We start from the raw sequence: 25,002 nt of genomic DNA, 5'->3' as shown, positions 1-25,002 counted from the left end.
ACCATAGCTGCTGCTTGGGGCATACTTCAAACACACATCTCCTCCTGCACCCTCATGGCTGGAAGAATTCAGCCTGAAGACCTTCTGCCCCTGACATTGTTCCTCTGAGAGACTGACCCAATTTTCCAGCGGAGAAGATGGTTTCCCTCTAACCCTGCCGTGGTAAGACAGATTTAGACAAGAGAGGGACTGAGAAAGTAGCCTCAGCTCATGATCTGTTTCTTGCCATAACACAGGTCAGACAGTGTCCTCCTGTATGACCAATGACATGGACATACCCTGGAAGGCATGCTACTCCCAGGGCACCAGTTGTGACCCATGGGTCTCTCCCCAAAAAAGAATACATATTTGAATACCAATGTTTGAGGGTGAAAACTGGAATCTCTCCAATTAACTAAAGTGTAAGTCTGACTCCTTTCCAAACATCGGCACCTGAACTGTTCTTACTGAAAAGCTGTTCCAATACCCTTCCCGAGTGAGTTCCCAGCGTCACCTCTTGCAGGCAGGTGGAGAACCCTGACAGGAGTGTGGGCCAGGCAAGACGCCCACCTGCTTTCTCCTCCCTCCCCACAGCTCCAGCAAGCTTGGTTTGCCTGAATGCAGTGCAGAGCCAGAGAGGGCCCAGGGGTCGGTAGGAAAGGAAACAGCATGTACAGGACACTGGGCTAGGGGGTAGCTCTGCACCTGTGACCATGGAGGTGTTGTGCCCTTGTCCCGGTGGCCACTCCCTCAGGATATATCATACGAGGTGCAATATAGGGAAGTGATGACCCTGTGACTTTTGGTCCTTAAGGACAGTCTATATAGCAGTCTACATACAAGCTAAGTTTAGCTCTCTCCTGACCAGCTGGAGTCACATACTGACTTCAAGGGACTGCCCAGTCCCAGCCAGGGAAACTCGCTTAGTGGTTTGAATGAGACGCCAACCCTCAACATTCCACAGCTATCCTCTCCAGAGGCAAAATCATCCCGGGTGCAGGAATATTCTAGATTTAGAAGAGTACTGAGGGGATTTCTTACACACAGACATGGTCTAAGACTCTGAACAAAATACCATTTTTAAGGGAAGAAAGAAAATTTAAGAGTTGAATCATCTTCCACAAGAGACCTTCCTGGGTTGCCATCAGCTCGTTCTGAATACTGTCCTTCCCGCCAGGCCTTGCTGTCTGGTTTATGGTTTAATTTGCTCCTTTTGAACAGGACCCAGTCCTGGGCTGGGGCTAGGGCAACAGAGTCAGCATCCCTTTCCTCATTTTTCTCCAGATCTTCCTGTTTGCTTAGGCAGTGGGGTTTTCCAGGCTCTTACCTGCACCCTTAGGGGAAGGTGGCCAGGGACAGGAGTCGATTAAAATCTGGGAGGATGGCCTATCTACTAACTTCCCAAACTTCAGCAGACCAAGGTCAACCCCAAGACAACTAGCGTTCACTATTGCCTCCTTCCAACATGGATAGAAAAAAAAAAAAAAAAAGTTCTGTTTTAGTGCAATTTGCTCCCAACTCCCAAAGGAGCCAGGGAGAGGCTGAATGTTCCAGCTCCAGGACTGTGGAAACCTTGACATGAGGTCAAGGCAGATCCTGAATCTGACCTTCAGCACATGACACTTTTCTGAAGTTTGTCTTTTGGGTGCTTTGGGGGTTGGGGGTCAGTGTGCCCTCAAGCAAAGGAGGGGAGGGTATGAGGCTGTGGTTCCACTGAATGCACTGCCTATACCTGACACGGAGCGGAGGAAAAGAGGGGTTGGAAAAAGAACACAATAGAAAACAAGGGCTGGTGGCCAGTGGGCCTTAGGAGCTGCTACTGCCTTGCCCCAAAGATGGGAGTTTTTGGTTACCACCCAGAATTCACCCTTCAGAAACCATGCCAACAAAGTGCTTCTGCAGTGACACCATCAATCCCCTCCCGGTGTGACCAGTCCAGAGTCTGGACCTCTCAGGAGGGTCCTCTACCCTCCCCGTGGTATGGGAAATGTGAGGGAGAGGAGGAGGCATCCGACACACATGCACACAGTGGAGTCTCATGACCCAGCACAAGCACAACTGCATGTGGCAAAATGACAGGTGTTGTCCCGGCGAGTCGCCGAGAAAATATACAAAGTGCTGGAACCCAGGGCAGGGGCTAAACCCTATGGGATCTGAAAGACATTTAGCTTGCTGGTGTTCTTGAGCGTCTGGCGCCGATTGCAGAACCAGACCCGCACGACCTCCCGGTCATAGTTGAGCTCCTTAGCAATCTCGGTGATCTCTTGACCTGTGGGCAGTGGGTTCTTCTCAAAGTAGGCGTTAAGAGCTTCTATGGCCTGGGGAGTGAAGGAGGTGCGGCGTTTGCGTTTCTTGGAGGGCTCGCCTCCCACAAACTCCATCAGGTTCTGCTGGCCTTCCTGGTTCCGGAGTTCAGCTTCATTCAGCCACTTCTCCAGCACTGGCTTTAGCTTCTGAGCACTCTTGGGTGTGATGTCTAACTTCTCAAACCTGTAGGCAACCCAAGCCCAAGAAGATACAGAAAGAGTGTCTCAGTTCCCTCAGAAAACCTCCTACCTAGCTGCAAGGACTGTCTTCCAGAGGCTGCTCCTCTCATGGCTGGTGAGGGTGACCTCATCTGTTGTCCCCTTCACCTGGAGAAGCCCCCTCCCCCATCCCAGTTAGACTAAGCTCCTGCCCTGTTCATCACAGGGAGATGGCCATCAGTAGTGTGACAATAAAAAGCACCTGCTTTTTAAACAATCCATCAAACTGAGAACTTGTACACCCAGATGAGTGAAGTCCATCAAGAAGTTGTCCTGAGAAACCTTCCAGAGACAGTAAATGGATGTCCTGAGTGCTGCCTTCCTTCAGGGCACTGTCACAGCAGTGACAGTCTCAGATGACACTACACAACTCCCAATATGATTCCTGAATGGATTCCCCAAAGAAGAACATAGAAATGCTCAGAATTAGCTTCAGTGAGTTCCTAGAAAGACTAGGTTGCTCTTTGGCCACCCCTGGTAGTCATGTCTATCCATGGGGCCGTCTTTCTTATCTAGAAGAAGGCAGGAGTAAGGGAAACTATAAAAAGGGGCTGGATGCCTGGGTCCCCAGTGGCAGTAGGCTTGAGCAGGCCAAGGCCTGGTCCTTGGCTGCCTTACTCACCGACAGATGGCTGACTGGCTGTAGGCTGGGCCTTCCGTTGCAGTCAGAGCCTGACCCACCTGGGTCTGTGTGAGGCCCAGGGAAAGCCGCCGGATCTTAAAGTTCTTGGCAAACTCCCGGATCTCTTCTAAGTTGATTCCATCCTCATCCAGACTTGGGGTATGTGGCTCTAGGCCAGAGGAAGGGACCAGGGATGAGTGTACAAGATGGGAATCATCACTGCATATCTGGCCCCTAGGCTTGGTCTGGTGCAGTAGTGAGGGATGAGGGCTTTGGCAACAAGCTCTGCACCCTTCACACTCTCATCACTCCTGCCCAGGTCAAACAGCACCTGGGAAAAGGGCACCAGAATAACCTGCCAAGAGCAAAGTATCTATTTGCAACTTCTTCCAGTTCTAAGTGCTTAGCCTCTTCCAACCAGGCCCTAAGCACACTCGTTGACTACGTTCCTCAAACATGAGGCGAGAGCAAAGCAAAGGCAGTTGCGGCATGGCTTCCTAGAGAAGCAGTCTGACAGCCAGCCAAGCCTCCATCACCATCCTGCCCCAAACGCAGCTCAACAGGAATGGGAAAGGAGAAGTCCAACTCCCGGCATTGGCCTCTGCCCTTCCCCTTTGGACTCTGAGAAGTTTCTTAAGGAAAGCAACTTCTAAGAAGTCAGAGTGCCCCAAAATTACCTCCCCCTCCTCAACATTCCTCCTCCAGGACCCACTTACTGGACACCAGCTGACTGACAGTAGGGGTCTCTGAGCAGGTTATTGGGATGGGAGCAGAGGCAGATGGCTTGGCCGCTGGGGCTGGACTGGCAATGACCACAGTGGGCTGGGGTACCGCTGGCGTGGGCTGGATGGGCTGCACCTATAAGAAGAGAGCCAACAAGCCTCTGCAGTCCACCTGTCCAGCTCAGGGGGTTGGATTCCCTGGGTGGACAAGAGGCAGGACATGAACTTCTCACCAATTCAGCATACTTCTTTCTACCTGTGTTCATCAAATAGTAAGACTAGGAACTGCTTATCAACACCCACCCATCAAGGCCTTCTGAGTAAACACAGCAATATACCCAACCAAGCTTGAGCCTAGCAGGTGGCCAGATGGGAGACTCAGAAAGGTTCCACACACTTGACCAAAGTCCAGACAATTGTCCATAGCTGTGATTACTGTTGTTAAATCTCTGCCCTCAGAGAAGAAACCAGAACCTGATTCTACAGTTTCCCAGGCACCAAATGTCCTTATGAGGGAATGGTTAAATGACTTCTGGGGGCCTCCTAGAATGAGATACTATGCAGCTATTCAAAACAATAAGGTAGATCTTCTAACTACTGGCATGGAAAAGCTCTGTATTATGTGAGAAAAAAAAAGGAATGTTAATAATATTTTTTACAGAAAAAATCCTTTAAAATATATGTATGAATTTGTAGGAAAAAAATGAAGAATTTTGTTGATAGACGTAATCTCAGGAGGTGGAATTAGAGGGGGTTTTTTACTTTTTACATTACATGCAATGTTGAAATTTTAAGAACAAAATCATATATTATTTTTGTAATCAGGAGAAAGTATAAATACAGCCCTCCCCTCCCCAATCTGAAAGTAGGGAGTCCTGGTGTGGCACTGTAGGATAAGCACAGGATGCCAAGGTCGGCTTGAACTGCAAGGTCAGCAGTTCAAACCACCAGCTGCTCCTCGGAAACCCTACACAGGGTTGCTAGGAGTCGGGACTGAGTCAACAACACTTAAAACAAGATCCGAAAGTAATGCGTTCCTAATGAAACCTTTTCATAAGTTAAAATGTCATGTGGACATTGGCTACCCAAAATGGGAGGGCTACAAAGGCAAGAAGTGACTGGCTTACAAGCTTTCAAGAGGGAGTCTAGATCCAGAGAGCACGGAGGAGGAGAGAATCTCCACAGAGCAGTATCCAATCTGTCTGGGCAGGGCTGATGAAAGGAGATGGGGATAGCACTCATGTGGTACAATAGTGAATAATTACTATCAGGACTGACTATGGGGGTTGGAAATGTAAAGGTAGATGTTTTATAACAAAAGGAGTGGAGTGATTGACTTTGTAGTCCAGGAACGGAGGTCCCTAGGTCCATCAAGGGAGAAGAACGGAGTGCGGGACCCTACTCAGAGAAGCAGTGATGCCAGAGATGGAGGCAGAGATGATGACATGGAGAGATGGAGCAGCTGGGGACTTTAGACACAGAGAGGGAGAGGGGCTGTGTGCTGATGACTGAGGGGCAGGCTTGCAGGATATACCCTTTGGTTGGCTGATGATGCATGGAGGGGACTGTAACCATGGCAATAAAACAATGTAGGACAGGATGAATCTAAAGCTAATGTTCTCCCATGTAAACTATCACATAATTCACTATAAAATATTATAAAAAAAAAAAAAAGGCATAAAGCAAAGAAGCAATTACCAAAAACAAAACCCACTACTGTTGAGACAATTCCGACGCCTAGTGACCTTATATAGGACAGATGAGAACTGTCAGTCTTTATGGGTGCAGACAGCCTTATCTTCCTCCTGTGAATCAGCACAATGCTTACCTCACTGCGCCACCAACGCTCCTTACCCTTCATTTACATGGGAAATTTTTGTCAACATTCTAAGACGCAGAAAATAACCTACCAAATTATACTAAATGTTGTTGTTGTTGTTAAGTGCCGTTGAGTCGGTTCCGACCCATAGCGACCCTGTACAGGGTTTCCGAGGGTATAAATCTTTACGGGAGTAGAAAGCCTCATCTTTCTCCCGCGGTGTGGCTGGTAGTTTCGAACCGCTGACCTTGAGGTTCGCAGCCCGATTTGTAACCACTACGCTACCAGAGCTCCTTCCTACTAAATAGTGCATGAAATTTAAAATAACACTAAACATCTGGTGTTCACAGACAACAGTTCAAAGCTACGGCCAATTGATGCTGAGGCGCTGAGTGTACCTCCCCGAGGAAAGGGCCACCCTGGCTGTTCAGGGTACATGCATGCTGCCTCTTTTAATGGCTCGTGGCAAAACAAACAAACGCTCAACACCAATTTTGCTTTTTGCTTTTTTTTGTAACAGCAAAATCCTCTTTGTATTTCTTTCTGTTAGTGAAAACAGGTACTAATATGGATCATTTGTAAGAGTGAAGTAATGTAAGGTGAACATTTGAAAAGCAGAGATACCACTTAGTATTTTTTGTGTGTGTGCTTTTAAAGTTTCTTAGGAAGTGCATGTTTCTCCAGAATGGGTTCTAGTCTGCGGATTCTACCTCCTGGTAGCTCTCAAGTCCCCCTCCTCTTTGCCTTATTCAGAGCTCCTTGTCTCTTGTGGCAAGCTGTTAAAATTGCCTAACCAGAGAAAGATGAGGTTTTCTGTTCCCGTGAAGATTCAAAGTCTTGGAAACTCTATACAGGGTCACTATGAGTCGGAACTGACTCAAAAGCACTTACCAACAATAACCAATGATGGTGAGAACATTAGTGATTCAATGGTAGAACTCTTGCCTTCCATGTGGGAAACCCAGGTTTGACTCCCGGCCAATGTACCTCATGCATAGCTTCCCTCTATTAGTGGTGGTTTGTGTGTTGCTATGCCTCTGGTAGCGTAGAGGTTAGGAATCAGGCTGTGAGCCGCAAGGTCAGCAGTTTGAAACTACGAGCTGCTCCGCGGGAGAAAGATAAGGCAGTCTGCTCCTGTAAAGATTTACAGCCTCGGAAACCCTGTGTAGGGTCACTATGAGTTGGAACCGACTCCACGGCACATAACAACAACAACAACATGATGCTGAAAAGGTTTCGGTGATGCTCTCAAACTAAGACAGACTAGGTAGAATGAATGGCCTGCTGATCTACTTTTGAAAATCAAGATCCTTCTTCCCAAAGCAACTTATTCATGCCCCTAGCATAGTCTTTGTAGTCCTTGGACAGAGCAAACAGTTAATATGCTCAGTTGCTAAATGAAAGGTTGAAGGTTCAACTTTATCCAGAGATGCCTCAGAAAAAAATTCTGGTGATCTACTTCCATAAAATAACTCGTCATGGAGCACAGTTTTACTCTGACACACATAGGTTACCATGAGTTGGAGTGGACTAGGAGCTCTGGTAGCGTAGTGGTTACGAATCGGGCTGCGAACCTTAAGGTCAGCGGTTCGAAACTACCAGCCGCTCCACGGGAGAAAGATGAGGCTTTCTACTCCCGTAAAGATTTACACCCTCGGAAACCCTGTACAGGGTCGCTATGGGTTGGAACCGACTCGACGGCACTTAACAACAACAGACTGCAACCTGAATCACAGTCTTTTTCACAATGACTAGCTATTGTCTCCAACACTGGGCTTCCTAAGGCTAGGAAGAGTGCCTTTTCCAGCTTGAATATAGTTGCTATTGTTGCTGTTAAGTGCTGTTGAGGAGTCAGTTCCAATCATAGCAACTCTATACAGGGTTTCTGAGGAGTCATTGGTGAGTTTGAACTGCCAACCTTGCAGTTAGCAGTCTAGTGCTTATCCTACAGTGCCACATCAGGAATATATTGTTGGTGTTGCTTAGTGCCATCGAGTCAATTATGACTCATAGTGAGCCTGTATAGGGTTTCCGAGAAACAACTGGTGGATTTGAACTGCCAACGTTATAGTTCGAAGTCCAATGCTTATCCTGCAGTGCCACACCAGGAGTCCAGAAATATATAGGCACACCAAAAAATGCTCCTAGAATGAACAAATACATGAATAAGCAAAGCCATAGTGCATGATGATGAGTAAAGAGGGAGGGTGCAGAATGAACTTCAAGTCTCTCTTCCTTCAGTTTGTTCACCTAGAGCTAACCCAGGCTGTCAACTTTTGACGAGTACCACCCTGGCCTCCTCAGAATGGCACTTATCTCTGAGGGTGCCTATACATGTTTTTGTCGTATTTTGTTGGGGGCGGGATACTATTTCCCTGGGATCTCCCCTCACTGTTGGGAAGTGCCCTGCTCTCCCAGAGACCTCAGAAATGTCCTCCTTCCAGGCAGTCTGGAGGGAAGCTGCTCATGCCAGACAGCACTGCTCTCTCCCATCCCAGCCCTTGTACCTCACTCTTAGCAGGGGACTCAGGTGTGCTTGGCTTCCGGACAGTTGCAGGAGGTGGAGGCAGGGAGCTGCTGGCCAGGGTTGCAATCACCTGGCCCTGGGCGTTCAACAGCAGCTGGGGGGTCACGGCCTGGACCTGTGGGCTTTGGGCTGGTGTTGGGGCTGCCACACTAGCCGAGTTCACTACCCATGGAAGTGTTCCAATCACCTGGGAGAAAATAAGATCGGGAGCTCAGGAGTGCAGGCAGAGTTCCGCTCCACCCTCACCCCAGATCCCCACACTGGCACTGGGAGAGACCAGCTTGGACAGATCACTTAAGTCTTTGGAGCCTGACTTTCCACATTAATAAAGTGAAGGATTTATACTCTGGGGGCTTCTTCCTTTAGTCTATCTCCAGAGCTACAGCGGAGCAGAAATAGGTCTGGATGTGGAGTCACACAGACCTGGGGACAAATTCTTGCTCTGCTACCTTTTAGCTGTGTAGCTTTAATTTTGCTGAAGCTCAGCCTTCTCTGTAAAATGGGAATAACCATCTCCATCTAAAAGATCTGTACAGTCAAAACGAAGTGAGACATGGGACAACCAGAAACACAATCGATGAGAAAGCTGACTTGTTGTGAGAAACATGACTCAAGCCACTAGACAGCTCTCCTAGAAACTGTCAAATGGAAAACAATTTGCTGTGTAAATTTTGACCAAAAACACACTAAAAAAAATTTGTAAGTTATAAAACAAAATGAGACAATGTATGAGAAAGCACCTCATACAGAGTCTGGCTGCAAAGTGGGTGTTCCCTGAATAAGCCTCCTCAGTTTGTTCACCTAGAACTGATCCAGGCTGTTGACTTTGACCACCACCTGGAGGACAGAGTGGTGGCTGTGTCCCCATGTCCCTGACTGGCCTCAGTCACACAGGAGATGTGAACAGCATCTTGACTGCAGTTTTTCTGATGCTCAGCCAAAGTCCTCTCTTGGCCAGCTTCTCCACAGTCCCCATCCCTCAGCCCTGTCACTTGCCTGTCCCTGAGCATTGGTGAGGATCTGGCTGCTGATCCCCGGCATGCTGGGAATGGCGTTGGCAATGACGGGAGTGGTAGTGAGTGAGCCCAGGATCTGGGTCTGTCCCCCAAGGGAGGCAGCGCTGATCTGTGGGTAGAGGAAGAGCCATGCTTAGAGGCCAAGCTGCAAGAAAGAACTCAAGGCAAAGGGCAGAGGACTGAGGACACTAGGGTGGGTGCTAGGCATGCTGGGAAGATGTGAATGTGAGCTGCAGGCTCCTGTGTGCCAGCTGAACAGTACACAGAGCTCAGAGTTGCTGGGGGTCAGCAGGGACAAATGGGACTGTAGTCAGGGGAAGAGCAACTCTGGCTAATCTTTCAGGCCAGGCCTTTGAGGATGGAAGGGCCAGCCTAGAAAGGCTGAGGTGAGGCTTGTCACATCTAATAGCTCCCACTTGTGAGTCAGGAACCATACTGGACATTCAGACCAAAGGGCTGTGAGTCTCTAGCTGCACTTTAGTGACAGCTCACAAGTCAGCAACCCCCAGGCCTCATCCCACCCTCTAAAGTTGGTCCTGTGGTTCCGTTCTGGAAGATTTGCTGTTGGCAGAGCTTTTCTGCCTTTGTCTGGGATGGGCTAGCAGCCACAAGAAGACGGCCTCAGAGGCATCCCATCTCTGCTGAAGGGTTGTTAAAAGGCTGCGGTCACAGGGCTGGTCTTCAAGCCTCCTTCCTCCCACTTTGGGAAGGGTCAATTCCACCCTTGGGCCAAGATTCAGTCCATCCCTGGTCAGCCCTAGGTGAGGGCAGCAGCTTACAATTCCTGGGCTAAATGCGAAGCCTGCAGGCTGGACTGTGATCTGTGGAGGGGTGTCCACCAGTTTGGGAGTGGGGGCGGCAGCGGTGGCAGCAGTGGGCTGCGGTAGAATGGCAGGCGTGGTCTGCAGCAGCGGCTGGGGCTGGGCTGGTGGCCGGGGCTGGGCCGGTGTGGAGGCCTGTACTGGCGGGGCAGCTTGTACCGGTGCCGGGAGCGTGGTATTCAGCACGGCAGCTGCTATGGAGCAAGGCAGAGATAGAGGTGCTCAAACACCTAGCCGCAGTCCAGAGCGGCTCCAATCCCAGGGGATCTGGCACAAGAATTGAGGGGGTGGGGAGCAATGGGGGGTGGGGGCAGGCAGCAGCAACTCCCTTGATCCTTGAAGGGGTGGCCCATGCCAACATCTTGCATCCCCCCTCCCTTGGGCCTGGAGATGTGTAGGTTCAAGAACCAGATATTGCTTCTTCTTGCAGCTCTTCTCAGGAGGCTGGTGGTGAGGGAGAGGGGCAGTCTCAGTTGACTGAAGGAAGAGAGGCCAACATGGCGTTCTGGCTTAGAGTCCCGAGGTGACGCTGAGGCTCTGTGGCTGTTGCCCAGGGAGGCCACAGGTTCTGAGTCCAACACGGCAAGCACACGTGCAGGGATGGTAGTGTGGGGTGCTGGGGGCCTGGTGCAGTCCTGGGGAGAGTTGCTGTTACCTTGGAGACCGGCTAAAGGTGGCTTGAAAATTCCCCCCGTAGGAGAAGCAGCGGTCAGTCCTGGGAGGGTAGCCACGGTTGCTGTAGGAATTGTCCACACGGCCAGCCCCTGCTGACCAGCCACTTGACCTGCAATACTGATGGGGATAAGAAGAGGTTGAGTAACTGCCCCTGCTGGAACCATAACTCCTGTCAGAACTGTGGCTAAGTTTTCCTGAGTCAAGACCTGCAAAAGCAAACAAGATTTCAAAAAGAAAAGAAAAATAAAAAAAAATCAACATCGACAGCGCAAAAACTGGGTCTCTCAGACCCAGCTGAGCACAAACAAAACATTCTGAGGGCAGTGGGAAAAAGGCAGCCTGAGGGAGGCATGAACTGGCCTATCCTGCCTGCAGGGCCCAGCCCTGTTCATTCAACAGGAAGGGCTGCACAGGCCTCTTCCATTAGTCGTGTTGCCTTCCAAGCCTTCCCCAGTCAGTCCTTGTCCACAGCACTAATGCTTTGTGGTCAGGGAGCAGGGGGTAGGTACATCCAAGTGGCCTCTGAGAAGCTCTCTAGGAGAACACTTGTGAGCAGATGCCTTGGAGGTTGGCATGTAGACAAAGGTCCCAAGGAACTCAGAAGGCCTGAAGGCTCTAGGAGGCTGCTTCTCACTGTGCTGGGGCTGCTCCCTGGCTCAAAATGAGGACTATGTTGTGAACAATCCATTAATTCTTTCAGGCATCCATTAGAGGGGCTGATAAGGGTATTCACTCCTTTGGTGGTAATATGCTGTGGAGTCGGTTCCGACTCATAGCGACCCTGTACAGGGTTTCAAAGGCTGTAAATCTTTACGGGAGCAGAAAGCCTCATCTTTCTCCCGTGGAACAGCTGGTAGTTTCGAATTGCTGACCTTGCGGTTCAAAGCCCAATTCGTAACCACTACACTACCAGAGCTCCTTATTCACTCCTTTAGTCATTGAAAAAACAAAAACTCCAATGTCGTGAAAGAGTTAATGGAATTTCTAAAATCACTGCAGGACCCAAGTAGATTACCTAACAAATGCAGACCCACTTTTCCAAACAGGCCTGATCTGGGGCAGGGGAGAGGCCAGGGGTGCCTAATAGAAGAGTTCCCTCCCTTGAGCCAGAGCCCCTGCCCTGTATGGACACATGATACCACCAAGCTCTCTTGGCTGCCCCATATTGACAGTCCCATGCCTCACTCCTGCCCACTGCCCTCTGCCGGACTCACAGGGTGGCCCTTACCTGGGGGACAGCTTGTACAGCCAGGGTCTGCGATGCCTGAGGCTGGCTTGGGGCTTGGCTGAAGGTGGCAACGGTGGGGGCAGGGCTTGGAGGGATCCCCGGGAGTGACTTCACTTCACATGATATTGAGAGAAAGAAGGAAAGCATGGAGTAAGCCTGATGTGAATGGAGCAAACATCTTGCCTGCAGCTTCAAGTGGTAACTCTGCCTCTTGTTATATTTCTGCATATCCCCTATCTACCGTACTTGCTGGCCTTCGCTGACCCATGAGGCAGCCTCCCAAATGCTACTGGTAGTGAGAGGTGGCCAGAGAACCCTGTGTCAGATCTGGAAGACAAGTCACCCTCTGCCCACAGCCACATGAAGAAAATGCAGGCCTCTGCACAGTTGGCTATCAGTCCCTCATTTCCTGGCACTGAGTCTGTAGGGCACTATGATCTATCACATAATCAAGTTGAGGGGCCTGAAGCGAAGGTGTGCCAGGGAGGGAAGGAACTGGAATCCTCAAGAACAGATTCCCTTGGCTCATGCAGCAACTGAGTCATCATTATGCACCTTTAGACATCTTAACCACTACCCCTTCAGGGGACTTTTTAAAGGTAGGTAGCTTCTAGCTTGGGGAAGGACAAGGATTCCTGCAGGGCAAATTCTTGGTGAATTGGACATGTCTTTGCCACACTGTAGGATCACAGGGGCCCTCCAGGCCAGCAGGCTTTTCTCTGCCATTCTTGAGATCCAACCAAGATGAGCAGTTTCTATGAGCTTCTAAAAGAACTTCAATGAATTTGAGTTTCTCTCCAAGTTATAACCTCCTCTTGCTCCCTTGGTCTGTTCAGATAATGAGGTGTGCCCACCAGGAAACCTCTTCATTGTCACACAACAATGAGAAGAAGCCTTATTATCTAATATGTGGTGAGACATTAAAAGGAGTCTAGGCATGTGGAGTTCTGGTGTGACGCTGTAGGATAAGCACTAGACCGCAAACTCAGTTTGAACTGCAAGGTCAGCGGTTTACCAGCTGCTCCTTGGAACCGGCTCAACGACAGTTAACAACAATACTAGGCCTAGCTGTGGGCTAGGTGTTGGTGGTTCAAACCCACCAGCCACTCTGGGGGAGAAAATGAGGCTGTCCACTCCCGTAGTAAAGATTTGCTGTCTCAGAACCATTATATAAGGTCACTTTGAGTCAGAACCTACTCCATGGCAGTGGATTTTGTTTTGTTTTAAAGTAATTTAGGCCTAGGAGTCCTGGTGTGGTGTTACAGGATAAGCACTAGACGGCAAAGTCGATTTGAACCACAAGGCCAGCAGTTCACAATCATTGGCTGCTTCTCAGAAACCTTATAAAGGGTTGCTGTGAGTTGGAACTTGACTTGACGGCATTTACCAACAACAATCTAGGTTTAAAGAGCTGTGGGTTAGGCTGTTAACTGCAAGGTTGTTGTTGTTAAGTGCTGTCACGTCAGCTCTGATTGTTGTTGTTAAGTGCTGTCATGTCATGTGACCCTGTGTAGGATTTCCAAAGAGCCACTGGTGAGTTTGACCTGTCAACCTTGCAGTTCAAACAGACCTTGTGGTCCAGTGCTTTATCCTACAACATCACACTACCTTATTATAAAATCTGTATCATTTAAGGAATTAAAGAGACAAACAAGGAACAGCAAAAACACATACTAGGAGAACATGAAATGGCAATTGATCTCTGTGAAGAGGAGATAACTCATCTAGGCACTGAAAACACCCCAGAATAGTACCAGAGGATAATCTGAACACATTTAAAAAACATTCTGCTTGATAAAATGTACAGAAACATAGAAAATAAGAACATGGGACTATGACAAATATAAAATGATGAAAGTTTACCATCTAAAGAAATAAAATACTTATTTTATTGGGGTATATATCCACAGTAGGACCACAGGATCCGTGGGTATGCATCTGTTTATGGCTCTTGTGGTACACTCCAGAATTGCTTTTCAGAAAGGCTGGACCTTCCATAGAACCAGCAACAATGTTCCTGTTTCTCCACAAGACCACCTCATTTAGGCTTTGTCATTTTAAGTTTATTTTTCTGGTTTACCAGGCATGTGGCATATTAAAGTCAGTTAAAGGTTCTCTCCTTGGTAGCAAGATTTTGTATTTTTTTTCATGTGATACTATCCTCTTATGTAAACAATTTCTTTTCAAAAGGAATTTGAGTATACTCCCCCTATGAATCACAAGCATCCAATCCTGTTATGCATGGGGTCAGCATGAGTTGGGGGCTGTCTTAATGGCATCTAAGAACAACACACCTCAAAGAGGGGAAAAAAAAAAATTAAAGAATCAGTACAAAGACATTCAAATTGGAATTGTTTATGACAATGAATAACTGAGAAACAACAGATTCATATTTATGAATCTATGTTAATTAAATTGAGTATATAAAATATTATAACGGTGTCATTACTTAACAGTGTACCTTCAGTGATTACAATGATAAAAATCAGAAGTGTGACGAGGACTGGATGGTAATTTAGTGACATATCATAGGGTGGCTATGAGTTGAAACCAACTCCAAGGCACTTAACAACAATATCACTACACTCTTTATTCACCAGGAAAATATTTCCTATTGTTTAGTTTTGTTTTACTCTAATAAGGGGCAACTCTCCTTAATATTGAATACCTAAAAAGGTTCCATCAGGGCATGACTGGCATCAAAGGACTCCTCTTACCTCCTTGACAATGACTAAAACTCCTTACAAAAAAGAAGTCTTTCATGGAAGGCTTAAGCAGATAAACCTCTAAAAGAAGTTGCATATGATCATAAACACTCATGTTGTAGTGTAAATAATAACTGATTTAGGACCCATTTATTAGAGCAGAATTAAGAATAAAAGGACACTGGAAACCAGATGGATAAAAATGTGGCAAGGAAAGCAGGGCATTGTAGATAAACTGGAAACATCCCAATTTTTCCTGAAAAGGGCAAAGCTGAATGGAAAAAATGTCAGAAGTGTAGAATCCTTATTTTCCCTGTCTGCTGCCCAGGACACTGCCCCTAGGGAGCAGGTGACAACCCATCTTGACTTCAACATGGAAGCAGATTTCCAGTCTAGGGGAAAATGGTCATATCTCTTGTCATTCCTTTATTGAAATGGGAGAAAACCCAGGTTACTAAGCACCCCAAATGAATCTGTAAACTGATTTGGAGATAGAGCAAGTAATGGGATGTCTTGCTGTTTTCTTGTTAAGGAGTTGCTGTTTTGTGAAGCTTGTCTGTTTTCATTTGCTCTCTTCTGCCACCCCCACCCCCCACCCCCGCCAGCCCAGTGAAAAAATGAACTATGGTAGAAAGAAGGGGAGATGAATCATGGCAGGTTCTGAGGACTCTGACCAGGGAGGCCCAAGGAAAGGCAATGGGAAGATGTCTCCTGGCCTGAGAGCAATGCTTGGTTTCACAGCCCAGCCTCCAGGGTTATCACAGTAAACAGGAGAGAAAATATGGTACAGGAGAATCAAACTCACACCCTAAGGTCATCTTCAGGGGAGGACAGCACATTATAAGTCCCCAGTGGTTCATGGAGTTCTGGTGTGGCACTGAAGGGTTAATGCACTGGACTGAAAAGTCAGTTGGAACCACAAGGTCTGCAATTCAAGCTCATCAGTTGCTCCTCAGAAACCCTATACAGCTATGGGTTGGAACCAACTCAACGGCACTTAACAACAACAATGATGCATGCCTACCCAGCTGGTAGTAGGGAGCTGGGATTCTGTAAATTCATACCTAACCTCCATCCCTTAATCTAAGGTAGGTTCTTCCATCTCCAGGTCCTGGGACCTCCAAGCTATGCTACAAAAAAGCTTGAGTTGGAAGGGCAGGTAGAATTCTGAAAGATTTAGGTCCTATCTGGATTGGGCCTGAGGACCTGGTTTACACCTAGAAGCTCTCTAGGATGGATTACATCCTCTAAGCTTACCCCTACTGTGCTCCTCCCTCCTCACTCTGACCCACCCCAGTTGAAGTGTGGTGGTGGTGGTGGTGGTGGTTATGTGCCGTGCGTGGAGTCAGTTCCGACTCATAGCGACCCTGTACAGGGTTTCCAAGGCTGTAAGTTTTTACGGGAGCAGAAAGCCTCATCTTTCTCCCGCGGAACAGCTGGTAGTTTTGAATTGCTGACCTTGCTGTTCGCAGCCTGATTCGTAACCACTATGCTACCAGAGCTCCTTAGTTGAAGTGTTGTTGTTAAGTGCCATCAAGTCAGTTCCAATCCATAACGACCCTGTATAGGGTTTCCAAGGATCGACTGGTGAGCTTGAACCACCAAACTTGTAGTTTAAATGGCTCTGCAGTCTGGCGCATTAACCCACAGTGGCACACCAGGACTCTAGTTGAAGTGTAGAGGTAGCTAAAATTTAATTTCCAGGGACAAGTGGTGCAGAATAGCTCTGGCAGCTGACCAGAAGTACAGTCTGTGGCCAAAGGCTGTCTACTGGACAAGAGGACAACAAGAACCTAAAGTTCATGCTGTCTCCCCAGGGCAACCACAGGAAGGTGACTCAGGTGGAGCAATGGCTTCGTACCAGTTGCCTCTGCAGAGGGGTCTGTGTTGTCTGGCCCCGCTTTACCAGTCGGCTTGCTGGCTTTGGCAGGGCCTCCGCTCTGGGAGCCCTCAGCAGCTACACTCTCCAGGCCTTTGCCCTCCTCCTCAGCAGGTAGCTGGTTGTCCACTCCAACTTCTAGCACTCGGATGGTCTCATGGCCTGACATCACGATAACCTGCAAGCAAAGGACAGGAGACACTGCTGGAGAGAGGCATCAGAACTCTGGGTGTGGTTGAGTAGAGAGGAGGGGGATCCTAGGGAGATGCAGACCTCATGTCTAGGGGACTGTGTGCTCTATGAGAAGTCCAGAGCCTGGGATAGTCTGACGCTCCCTGATTCCAGGGAAGTTGCTGCTAGGAAAAAGCTGGTCCTGGTGACAGGGAGAAGGGCCCAACACAAACTGGAAAAAGTGCCACAGAGTCAAACTGCTTGGGGATATTTCTGTTTACTTCCTTTCCTGGGCTCAGTTCAGGGAGTGGTAAATGACCTACTCCACACTCTAGCAAAGGTGTCCTCTAGGCTGCTAGGACCCTGGAGGATGGCCACGGGGGCTCTGACACAGTGGCTGCAGCTTAAGTGGGGTTCATAAGCAAATCCTTCTCTACTTCCCTTGAAACCATCTGGAAGTTCCCAAAGATCAAAAGAGTGGAAAATGCACTTTCCACAATGCTGATTAACTTTTTAAAGCTCTTATGTTCCTTTATTTTCAAAATTCTGTCTGGGGCAAAGGGCCCGGATTTCCCAGCAAGTCCATTTCCTGAAGGATGACTGAGCCTCTCGCTCTCCCACCTAGCAGCTCCTAAACTTTGTGTGCACTGCCCTGGGCCTGCGCAGACCTCAAAAGGCTACTTTATGTGTTAATGAGGCAGCCAGTCCTGGGGGGAGCCTCCTGAAAATGCTTGGTCTTCTTTCCCTGCTCAAAAATCTAGCACTCGGTTCATACCATCAGCACTGAAATGCTTCCAAATGGGCAATTCAAGGATCACAGACACACTCTGTACATTAAAAAGTTTTGTGTTCGGCTTCCCCTGCACTTGGCCCAGGCCTGAAGCCACTCCCCGCCACACTACTTCAGCCTGCAAATTGGATCCAGCCAGACTCTGCTGGAAAAACTGGCAATGTGACCATAACAAAATAACCCCCTAAAAGCAGTTAGGAGACTTAATCCCAGTTACGTTTTAAGAAAATGTCACCTTTTATCTCCTTTATAAAATTTTTAAGTATACATGGTCATTGTAGAAAAAGAAAATATCTATAGAAAGAAAAAAGTAAAAGAGAAAATTACCTGTTCACACCTTGCCCTATGTAAATTTATACATATTCATGCATATTAAGTTCATATTGAAATGAATGCATTTCATTTTTTAAAGCCCCACCTTAAATTCCTAAACCCAGACCCTTAGAAATCTGCTGGCAGCCACAACTGAAGGGTAGGTGAAGTTAACATGAGTCTTGGTAAGGAACAGACAATAGGGGCACTATGGAGTCATCCTCCCTTCCCTACACATCTTGGCCCACCAAGGAGGTGACATCTTCCTCATCCCCCATCCCTACCTCCCACAGCCCTAGAAGATACCTGCTCATTAACAGTCAGAGATGCATCTGGCCCGGTTCCAGGGTCCATGGTCACTGGTCAGGGTAGAGTGGGGACAAGCCCACACCTAGCACATCCTGTGGAATGGGATGGGATGGGAGAAGCATAGGCTGATGTGACAAAGTAATACAATTTCTAGACCATCTATAAAAGTCAGAAGTATTGGAATGGTTGTTGTTGTTAAGTGCCATTGAGTCAATTCTGACTTTGTAAGTTTGAACTATCAACTTTGTGGTTCACAGTCCAGTGCTGATCCTACAGCACCACACCAGGAGTTGTAGACAGTGGGAAAAGTTAGGTTCTCCCAAAAGTATCTGTAGAAAAAAAGGAGACTATATCTCCCTCTCTATAGCATCACAGGCGAGTACACAAAGGGGGGGGGGGGAGTCAGGAATATATGTACTTAGAGTGATGAGAAGACAGAGAAGACCTGGCACCTGTCCCCGAGGGCTCCCCAATCCAATGGGTGAGAGCACACTCAGCAGAAATCAAGATGAATGTGACCCCAGCCACTCAGAACCTCAGACACAGCTAAGGGGCAGTCAGGGTCTGAGCACACATTCTAGAAGATGGGAATGAATTAAAACAGTGGTCTCAAACTTGAAGTGCATACGTATCACCTGGAGGAACACTTACTAAAGATGCAGCTCTCCAGATTCTCACCATCCCCATCTACCATAAATTCTGCTTTAGCAGAATCAGTTCTCAGGTGATTCTGTGGCAGCGGCCCAAGGACCATATGAGCCTGTAACCGAGGATACCGATAGACATCCTGGGTAGTTGAGTAGCTTGCCACATGCAGTGAGGATAGGCTGTCTGGCTAGAGGCACAAACCACAGAGACATAGAAATGAAGGTAATAAAAGATAGGCTTCGACATTTATGAGACACACCTATACAGGAAAGAAGGCAACTAACATTTGCTTCCAGTGACTACTAGCTGAAAGATTGGCAGCTCAACCCCACCCAGAAGTGGCTCGGGGGATAGGTCTGGAGGCTTCTGGAGGACCCAATGGAGTAGTTCTATTGTGCCTACATGGGGTCACAATGAATTGGAATCAACTGGACAGTAAACAAAAATAACTGTATGCTAAGCATCATGTACTTACTCACGGCAGGTTTATGTGTGTGTGTATTATGGGTTGAATTGTGTTACCTTGAAAAGCATATATTGAAGTCCTAATGCCCAGAATCTCATAACGTAATCTTAACTTGGAAATAGAGTTGTTGCATGTATAATTGGTTAGGTTAAGATGAGGTCTTTCAAGTGGGCCCTAATCTCTTTATGACTGGAGTCTTTATTAGAACAGAGGAGAGCAGAGACACACACAGAATGAAAACAGTCATGTTAACAGAGAGGTAGAGATTGGCATTATACTACCACAAGCCAAAGAACACCTGGGGTCACCAGAAACTAGAAGAGCATGGCCCTGCTGACAACTTGATTTTGGATTTTGAGCCTTTGGAACTGTGAAAGAATAACTTTTTGTTGTTTTAAGTTACCCAGTTTGTGGTACTTTATCCCAGAAGCTCTTTATATTGAGGTGCAATCCATACTGTGGTCTTGATCTTCACTAGTGAGTATTTTAAGTCCTCTTCACTTCCAGCAAGCACGGTTGTATCATCTGCATATCATAGATTGTTAATGAGTCTTCCTCCAATCCTGCTGTCACAATATTCTTCAAATAATCCATCTTCTCGGATTATTTACTCAGCATACAGATTGAATCAGTATGGTAAAAGGATACAACCCTGGCACAAAGCTTTTCTGATTTTAAACCACTCAATGTACCCTTGTTCTGTTTGAACGATTCCCTCTTGGTCTATGTATAGGTTCCCCCTGAGCACAATATTATCCAGTTTGTCATGATCCTCACAATGAAAGAAGTCTGGTGTCGTGTTGTGGGTTAATGCGCCAGACTGCAAAGCCGTTTGAACTTCAAAGTTGGCAGTTCAAGCTTACCAGCTGTTCCTCAGAAACCCTATACAGGTTTGCTATGGGTTGGAATCGACTGGACGTCACTTAACAGCAACAAATAACACAATGGAAAACCTTTGCATAGTAAATTTCATTTTGGTATTTTCTGCTTTCAGCCAAGATTTCATGTCCTGTTCTGAATTTGGCTTGAATTTCTGGCAGCTCCCTGTCGATGTACTGCTACAACTGTTTTTGAATTATCTTGAGCAAAATTTTACTTCCATGTGATATTAAGGATGTTGTTTGACAATTTTGTCATTCTGTTGGGTCATCTTTCTTTGGAGTGGGCACAAATATGAATCTCTTCCAATTGATTGGCCAAGTAGCTATCGTCCAAATTTCTCGGCATAGGTAAGTGAGCACCTGCAGTGCTGTATGAGTTTATTGAAACATTTCCATTTGTATTCCATCATTCCTGAAGTCTTGTTTTTTTTTTTTCGTTGTTTTCGTTGCCTTTTGGCTTTTTTCGGCCGTTTTCTTGTTCGTTTTTTGTTCTTCGGTTCCTTTTTGAATTGTTTCACCCTGGCCCTTTTTTTTTTTTTAATACAGTGATTCTGTGTATTCCTTCTGTCTTTTTTTTATTTTAATGTTTTATTGTGAATTATTTGATAGTTTACATGAGAGAACTTTAGTTTTACATTCATTCCATTGTATATCATTTCATTGCCATGGTTCCAATCCCCTCCATGCATCATCAACCGACCAAAGGGTATACCCTACAAACCCACCCCCTACACTCCTCCCTCCCCTCCCAGTCTTCAGCACACAGTCCCTCTCCCTCTGTGGATCCAAAGTCCCCAGCTGCTTCATCACTCCACGTCATTATCTCTGTCTCTATCTCAGGCATCTCTACTTCTCTGGGTAGGGTCCCGCTCTAGGCTCTTCTCTGTTGATGGTCCTAGAGACCTCCGCTCCTAGACTGGAAAATTAATCGCTCCCTTCCTTGCTACAAAACGTCTACCTTTGCATTTACAACCCTCATAATCAGTCCTGATAACAATTATTTACTAAAGTATCACAAGTGACCCATCTGTATTTCATTTCATTAGCTCCGCCTAGACAGATTGGATAGTACTCACTGGAGATTCTGCCTTCCTCCATGCCCCCTAGCTCTAGGTTCCCTCTTGAAAGCCAGTCACTTCTTGCCTTTGTAGTTCCGCAGTCCCTCCCCTTCCCCCCTCCCCATTTGGGTATCCAATGTCCAAGTTGCCCATTTCTGTCTACTCTGTGTGTGGAGGGGGTGGGAATGTTTCTTGCTGTAAGGATTTGTTCCTTCTTTTGAGTCACTGCATCCGTAGGTGTAGGTCAAGTTCATCAAATTGTATCAGATCACTCTTTTTTTCCTCTTCTTTCTTCTCCTAGTTGAGCTCTGATCATCCAGTCATCCGGTCCAGGTCACATAGGCACCATCTGCAAGTGTGGGCGTTCTTGTGCACATGCCCTCTCTTCCCATCAGCCGGTAGCTCCACTCTCCGCTCTAGTCCTCTGTGGCCACGCCACTGACTCTGGGCCCAAGAGTCCCCAGGTCTCCTTACACTGCTTGCCAACCAGGTCCCCATCTGGGTCCACAAAAGCCCACCGAACATTGTAGGGCTTAGCTTGCCGCTTCATTGCTGCTTTTACCCCACTTCCCCCTATCAGTGATGCATGTGGTCACCAATCAGAGCGTGTATTTCCATTGAGTCTTAGTCTTGGAAGGGGGTTTGCATTGAGGGGACCAGACCACTTGCCTTGATGTTTCCTGGGGAAGCAACTTGTTTGTTCTTGTAGTAACAGTCCATCTGCCTCTATTGTTTTGTATTTTTCCTGTAGGTCTTTCTTTCAAGAAGTATCTTTTGTTCTTCTAGCCGCTCCAGGCTGGTCTGCTCGTCCTTTCAAGTGGAAATTTCTCATCTCTGGAGATCTGGATGTGGTTCAGGTTTCTACCTATAGTTTTATGTATTGCAAAGGCTGCAGGAAGCCTCGTTCACTGGGTAGCCCCATTTTAGGTATTCCAATCAGTTATAGGCAGACGACCCCTTCCATCTTCTTTTGATGCTTTCTACATCATTCAATATTTTGCCCACAGAATTTCTCCAATATTGCAAGTCAAGGCTTGAAATTTTTTTCTTCAGTCTTTCAGCTTGAGCAATGCTGAGTGTGTTCTTCTCTTTTGATTTTCTAACTCTAGATCTTTGCACATTTCATTAAAATACTTGACTTCATCTTCTCAAATGGCCCTTTGAAATTTTCTGTTTACCTCTTTTGCTTCCACTTTTCTCCCATTTGTTTTAGGTTCTCTATTGTGGCGCTGTGGGCTAATGTGTCAGATGGTAAAGTCGTATGAACTGCAAGGTTGTGGTTCAAGCTCACCAGCTGCTCCTTGGAAACCATATATAGGGTTGCTATGGGTCAGAATTGACTCGATAGCAAGTTTCAGCGTCTCTTCTGACACTCATTTTGGTCTTTTCTTTTTTTCCTATCTTTTAAATTTCCTTTCGCTTTCTTCCTGCAAAATGCTTTTTTAAAAATGTTTTATTGTGAATTAAGTGAAGATTTACAAAGCAGATCATCAGTTTCACATTCAAAATAATCACATACTTCTCTTGTAACCATGGCAATGAAATGATATACAATAGGATGAATGTAAAGCAAATGTTCTCCCATGTAAACTATCACATAATTCACAATAAAACATTTTTAAAAATCGCATACTTCATTTTGTTACAATGATTGCAATCCCCTCCATGTACCATCAGTTAGTAGTATTTATTACCATCCACTTAATTTTTTTAACATTTACCTCTATTCACTTTATTGTTTTTCCATCCCCTGCTTTCCATACTGTAAACATCATAGAATGTATTATTTAGCAAGAAAATCTTGCCTTAGCTTTTTACAACAGTGGTTTAATGCAATATTTGTTCTTTTGTGATTGACTGATTTCACTCAGCATAATGTCCTCTAGGTTTATCCATTTTGTGAGGTGTTGTACAGATTCTTTGTTATTTATTCTTCAACATTGCATAATATTCCATTGTGTGTATGTACTAACATTTTAAAATCAGTTTTGTGTTGATGTGCAAACACAGATTTGTGTTAGGCTGTCTCCTTTTTTGCTGTTGTGACTAGTGCTGCGATGAACATGGATGTGCACATAGCTAGTCATGTCACAGCTCTGACTTCTGGAAGATACATGCCAAGTAGAGGGAATTGCTGACACACTCTCACCAGAATTTGTTTTTGGAACATTGCTATTAAAGCTACAATAAGTGATATCTCATTGTTGTTTAGATTTGCATCTCTCTAATGGCCAAAGGCACTTAACAACAACAAAATGGCTAATGATTACGAGCACTTCTTCATAGGCTTGTTGGCTGCCTGAATGTCTTCTTTGGTGAGGTGTCTATTTAATTGGGTTATTTGTCTTCTTCCTGTTGGGGTGTTGAAGTATTCTATAAATTTTTGAGAGTAGTCCTTTGTCTGATATATCATTGCCAAACATTTTCCCCAGTCTGTGTGTCTTTTTATTCTTTGGGTGAAATCTTTGGATGAATGAAAGTGTCTAATTTTTAAGGAGGTCCCAGTTATCTATTTTGTCTTCTATTTGTATGTTTTCAATTACATTTAATAGTGTATTTATGTCATGTATCAGAGCTCCTAAGTTTGTTCCTATTTTTTCATTGATGATCTTTATATTTCTAGGCTTTGCATTTAGGTTTTTAATTGTATGATATTCTTGATATCATCCCACAACTCTTCTAGTCTTCAGTCACTGGTTGTCTAATGCATCAAATCTGCTTGGAATGGTCTCTAAGTTCATGTGGGGTATATTCAAGGTCATATTTTGACTGTCGTGGGCTTGTTTTCATTTTCTTCAGTTTCAGCCTGAACTTGAACATGAGCAATTGATGGTCTTTTCCACAGTCTGCTCTAGCCTGGTTTTTTGGCTGATGATATTAAGCTTTTCTACCATCTCTTTCCACAGATGTAGTCCATTTGATTCTTGTTTATTCCATCTATACACATGAGGTCCATGTGTATAGTTGATTTTTACGTTGTTTAAAAAGATATTTGCAATGAATAAGTCACTGGTCTTGCAAAATTCTATTATCAATGCCATTATTTTCCAACTACCAATCCTCTTTGTTTACAATTTTCGCATTCCAATCACAGCAATTATCAGTGCATTTTCACTGCATGTTGATCAATTTCAGACTGAAGAAGTTGGTAGAAATCTTCAATCTCATCAACACTGGTTTTAGTAGTTAGTGTGTAAATTTGAAAAACAGTGGCGTAACTGATCTTCCTTGTAGGCATATGGATATTATCCTATCACAGACAGCATTGTGCTTCAAGAGAGATCTTGAAATGTTCTTTTTGATGATGAATGGGATGTCATTCCTCTTCAATTTGACATTCTGGCATAATAAACTATATGCCTGTCAGATTCAAAATGGCCATTTTAGCTCACTAATGCCTAGGATATCGATATTTATGCATCCCATTTCATTTTTGACAACTTCCAATTTTCCTGGAATCATACTTATACATATTCTGATTGTTAATGGATGTTTGCAGTTGTTTTCCTATTTTGAGTTGTGCCCTATCAGCAAATGAAGTTCCTGAAAGCTTTGCTCCATATCATTATAGTTAACTCTACTTTGAGAGGGCAGCTCTTCCCTAGTTATATTTTAAGTGCCTTCCAACCTGAAGGGCTCATCTTCCAGCACTATATCTGATAATGTTCTACTGTTTTTTTTTATAAGGTTTCCAGTGGCTAATCATTCAGAAGCAGTCCCCTCTCCTTCCTCCTAATCTTAGTCTGGAAGCTCCACTGAAACCTGTCCACCACAAGTGTGACCCTGCTAGTATTTTAAAATACCAGTGGCATAGCTTTCAGCAGCACAGAAACACACAAGCTACCACAG

At 46.0% G+C, this 25,002-nt stretch overlaps 1 protein-coding gene across 2 annotated transcripts; it reads right to left on the bottom strand.

Moving 5' to 3' along the window:
• Nucleotides 1-2,093: 2,093 nt before the first annotated feature.
• Nucleotides 2,094-18,145, bottom strand: POU6F1 (POU class 6 homeobox 1). 2 transcript variants are annotated; one of them, XM_006870037.1, is made up of 11 exons: nt 18,098-18,145; nt 16,501-16,696; nt 11,935-12,047; nt 11,487; nt 10,687-10,815; nt 9,990-10,225; nt 9,191-9,319; nt 8,175-8,381; nt 3,843-3,984; nt 3,127-3,295; nt 2,094-2,469 (listed from the first exon to the last, which is right to left on the bottom strand). In XM_006870037.1, the coding sequence occupies exons 1-11, from the start codon at nt 18,143-18,145 to the stop codon at nt 2,124-2,126; spliced, it is 1,716 nt and encodes a 571-aa protein (XP_006870099.1). In that variant the 3' UTR covers nt 2,094-2,123. The 2 variants fall into 2 exon arrangements, with proteins under 2 accessions (XP_006870099.1, XP_006870100.1); XM_006870038.1 differs by lacking the exon at nt 11,487 and having other exon boundaries at nt 11,935-12,042.
• Between the last annotated feature and the right edge of the window lie 6,857 nt (nt 18,146-25,002).

Source organism: Chrysochloris asiatica, unplaced genomic scaffold (assembly GCF_000296735.1).
Source record: "Chrysochloris asiatica unplaced genomic scaffold, ChrAsi1.0 scaffold00138, whole genome shotgun sequence".
Lineage (NCBI taxonomy): Eukaryota > Metazoa > Chordata > Mammalia > Afrosoricida > Chrysochloridae > Chrysochloris > Chrysochloris asiatica.
Note: the sequence above shows the minus strand (reverse complement) of the source record. Positions and strands in the feature narration are given on the sequence as shown.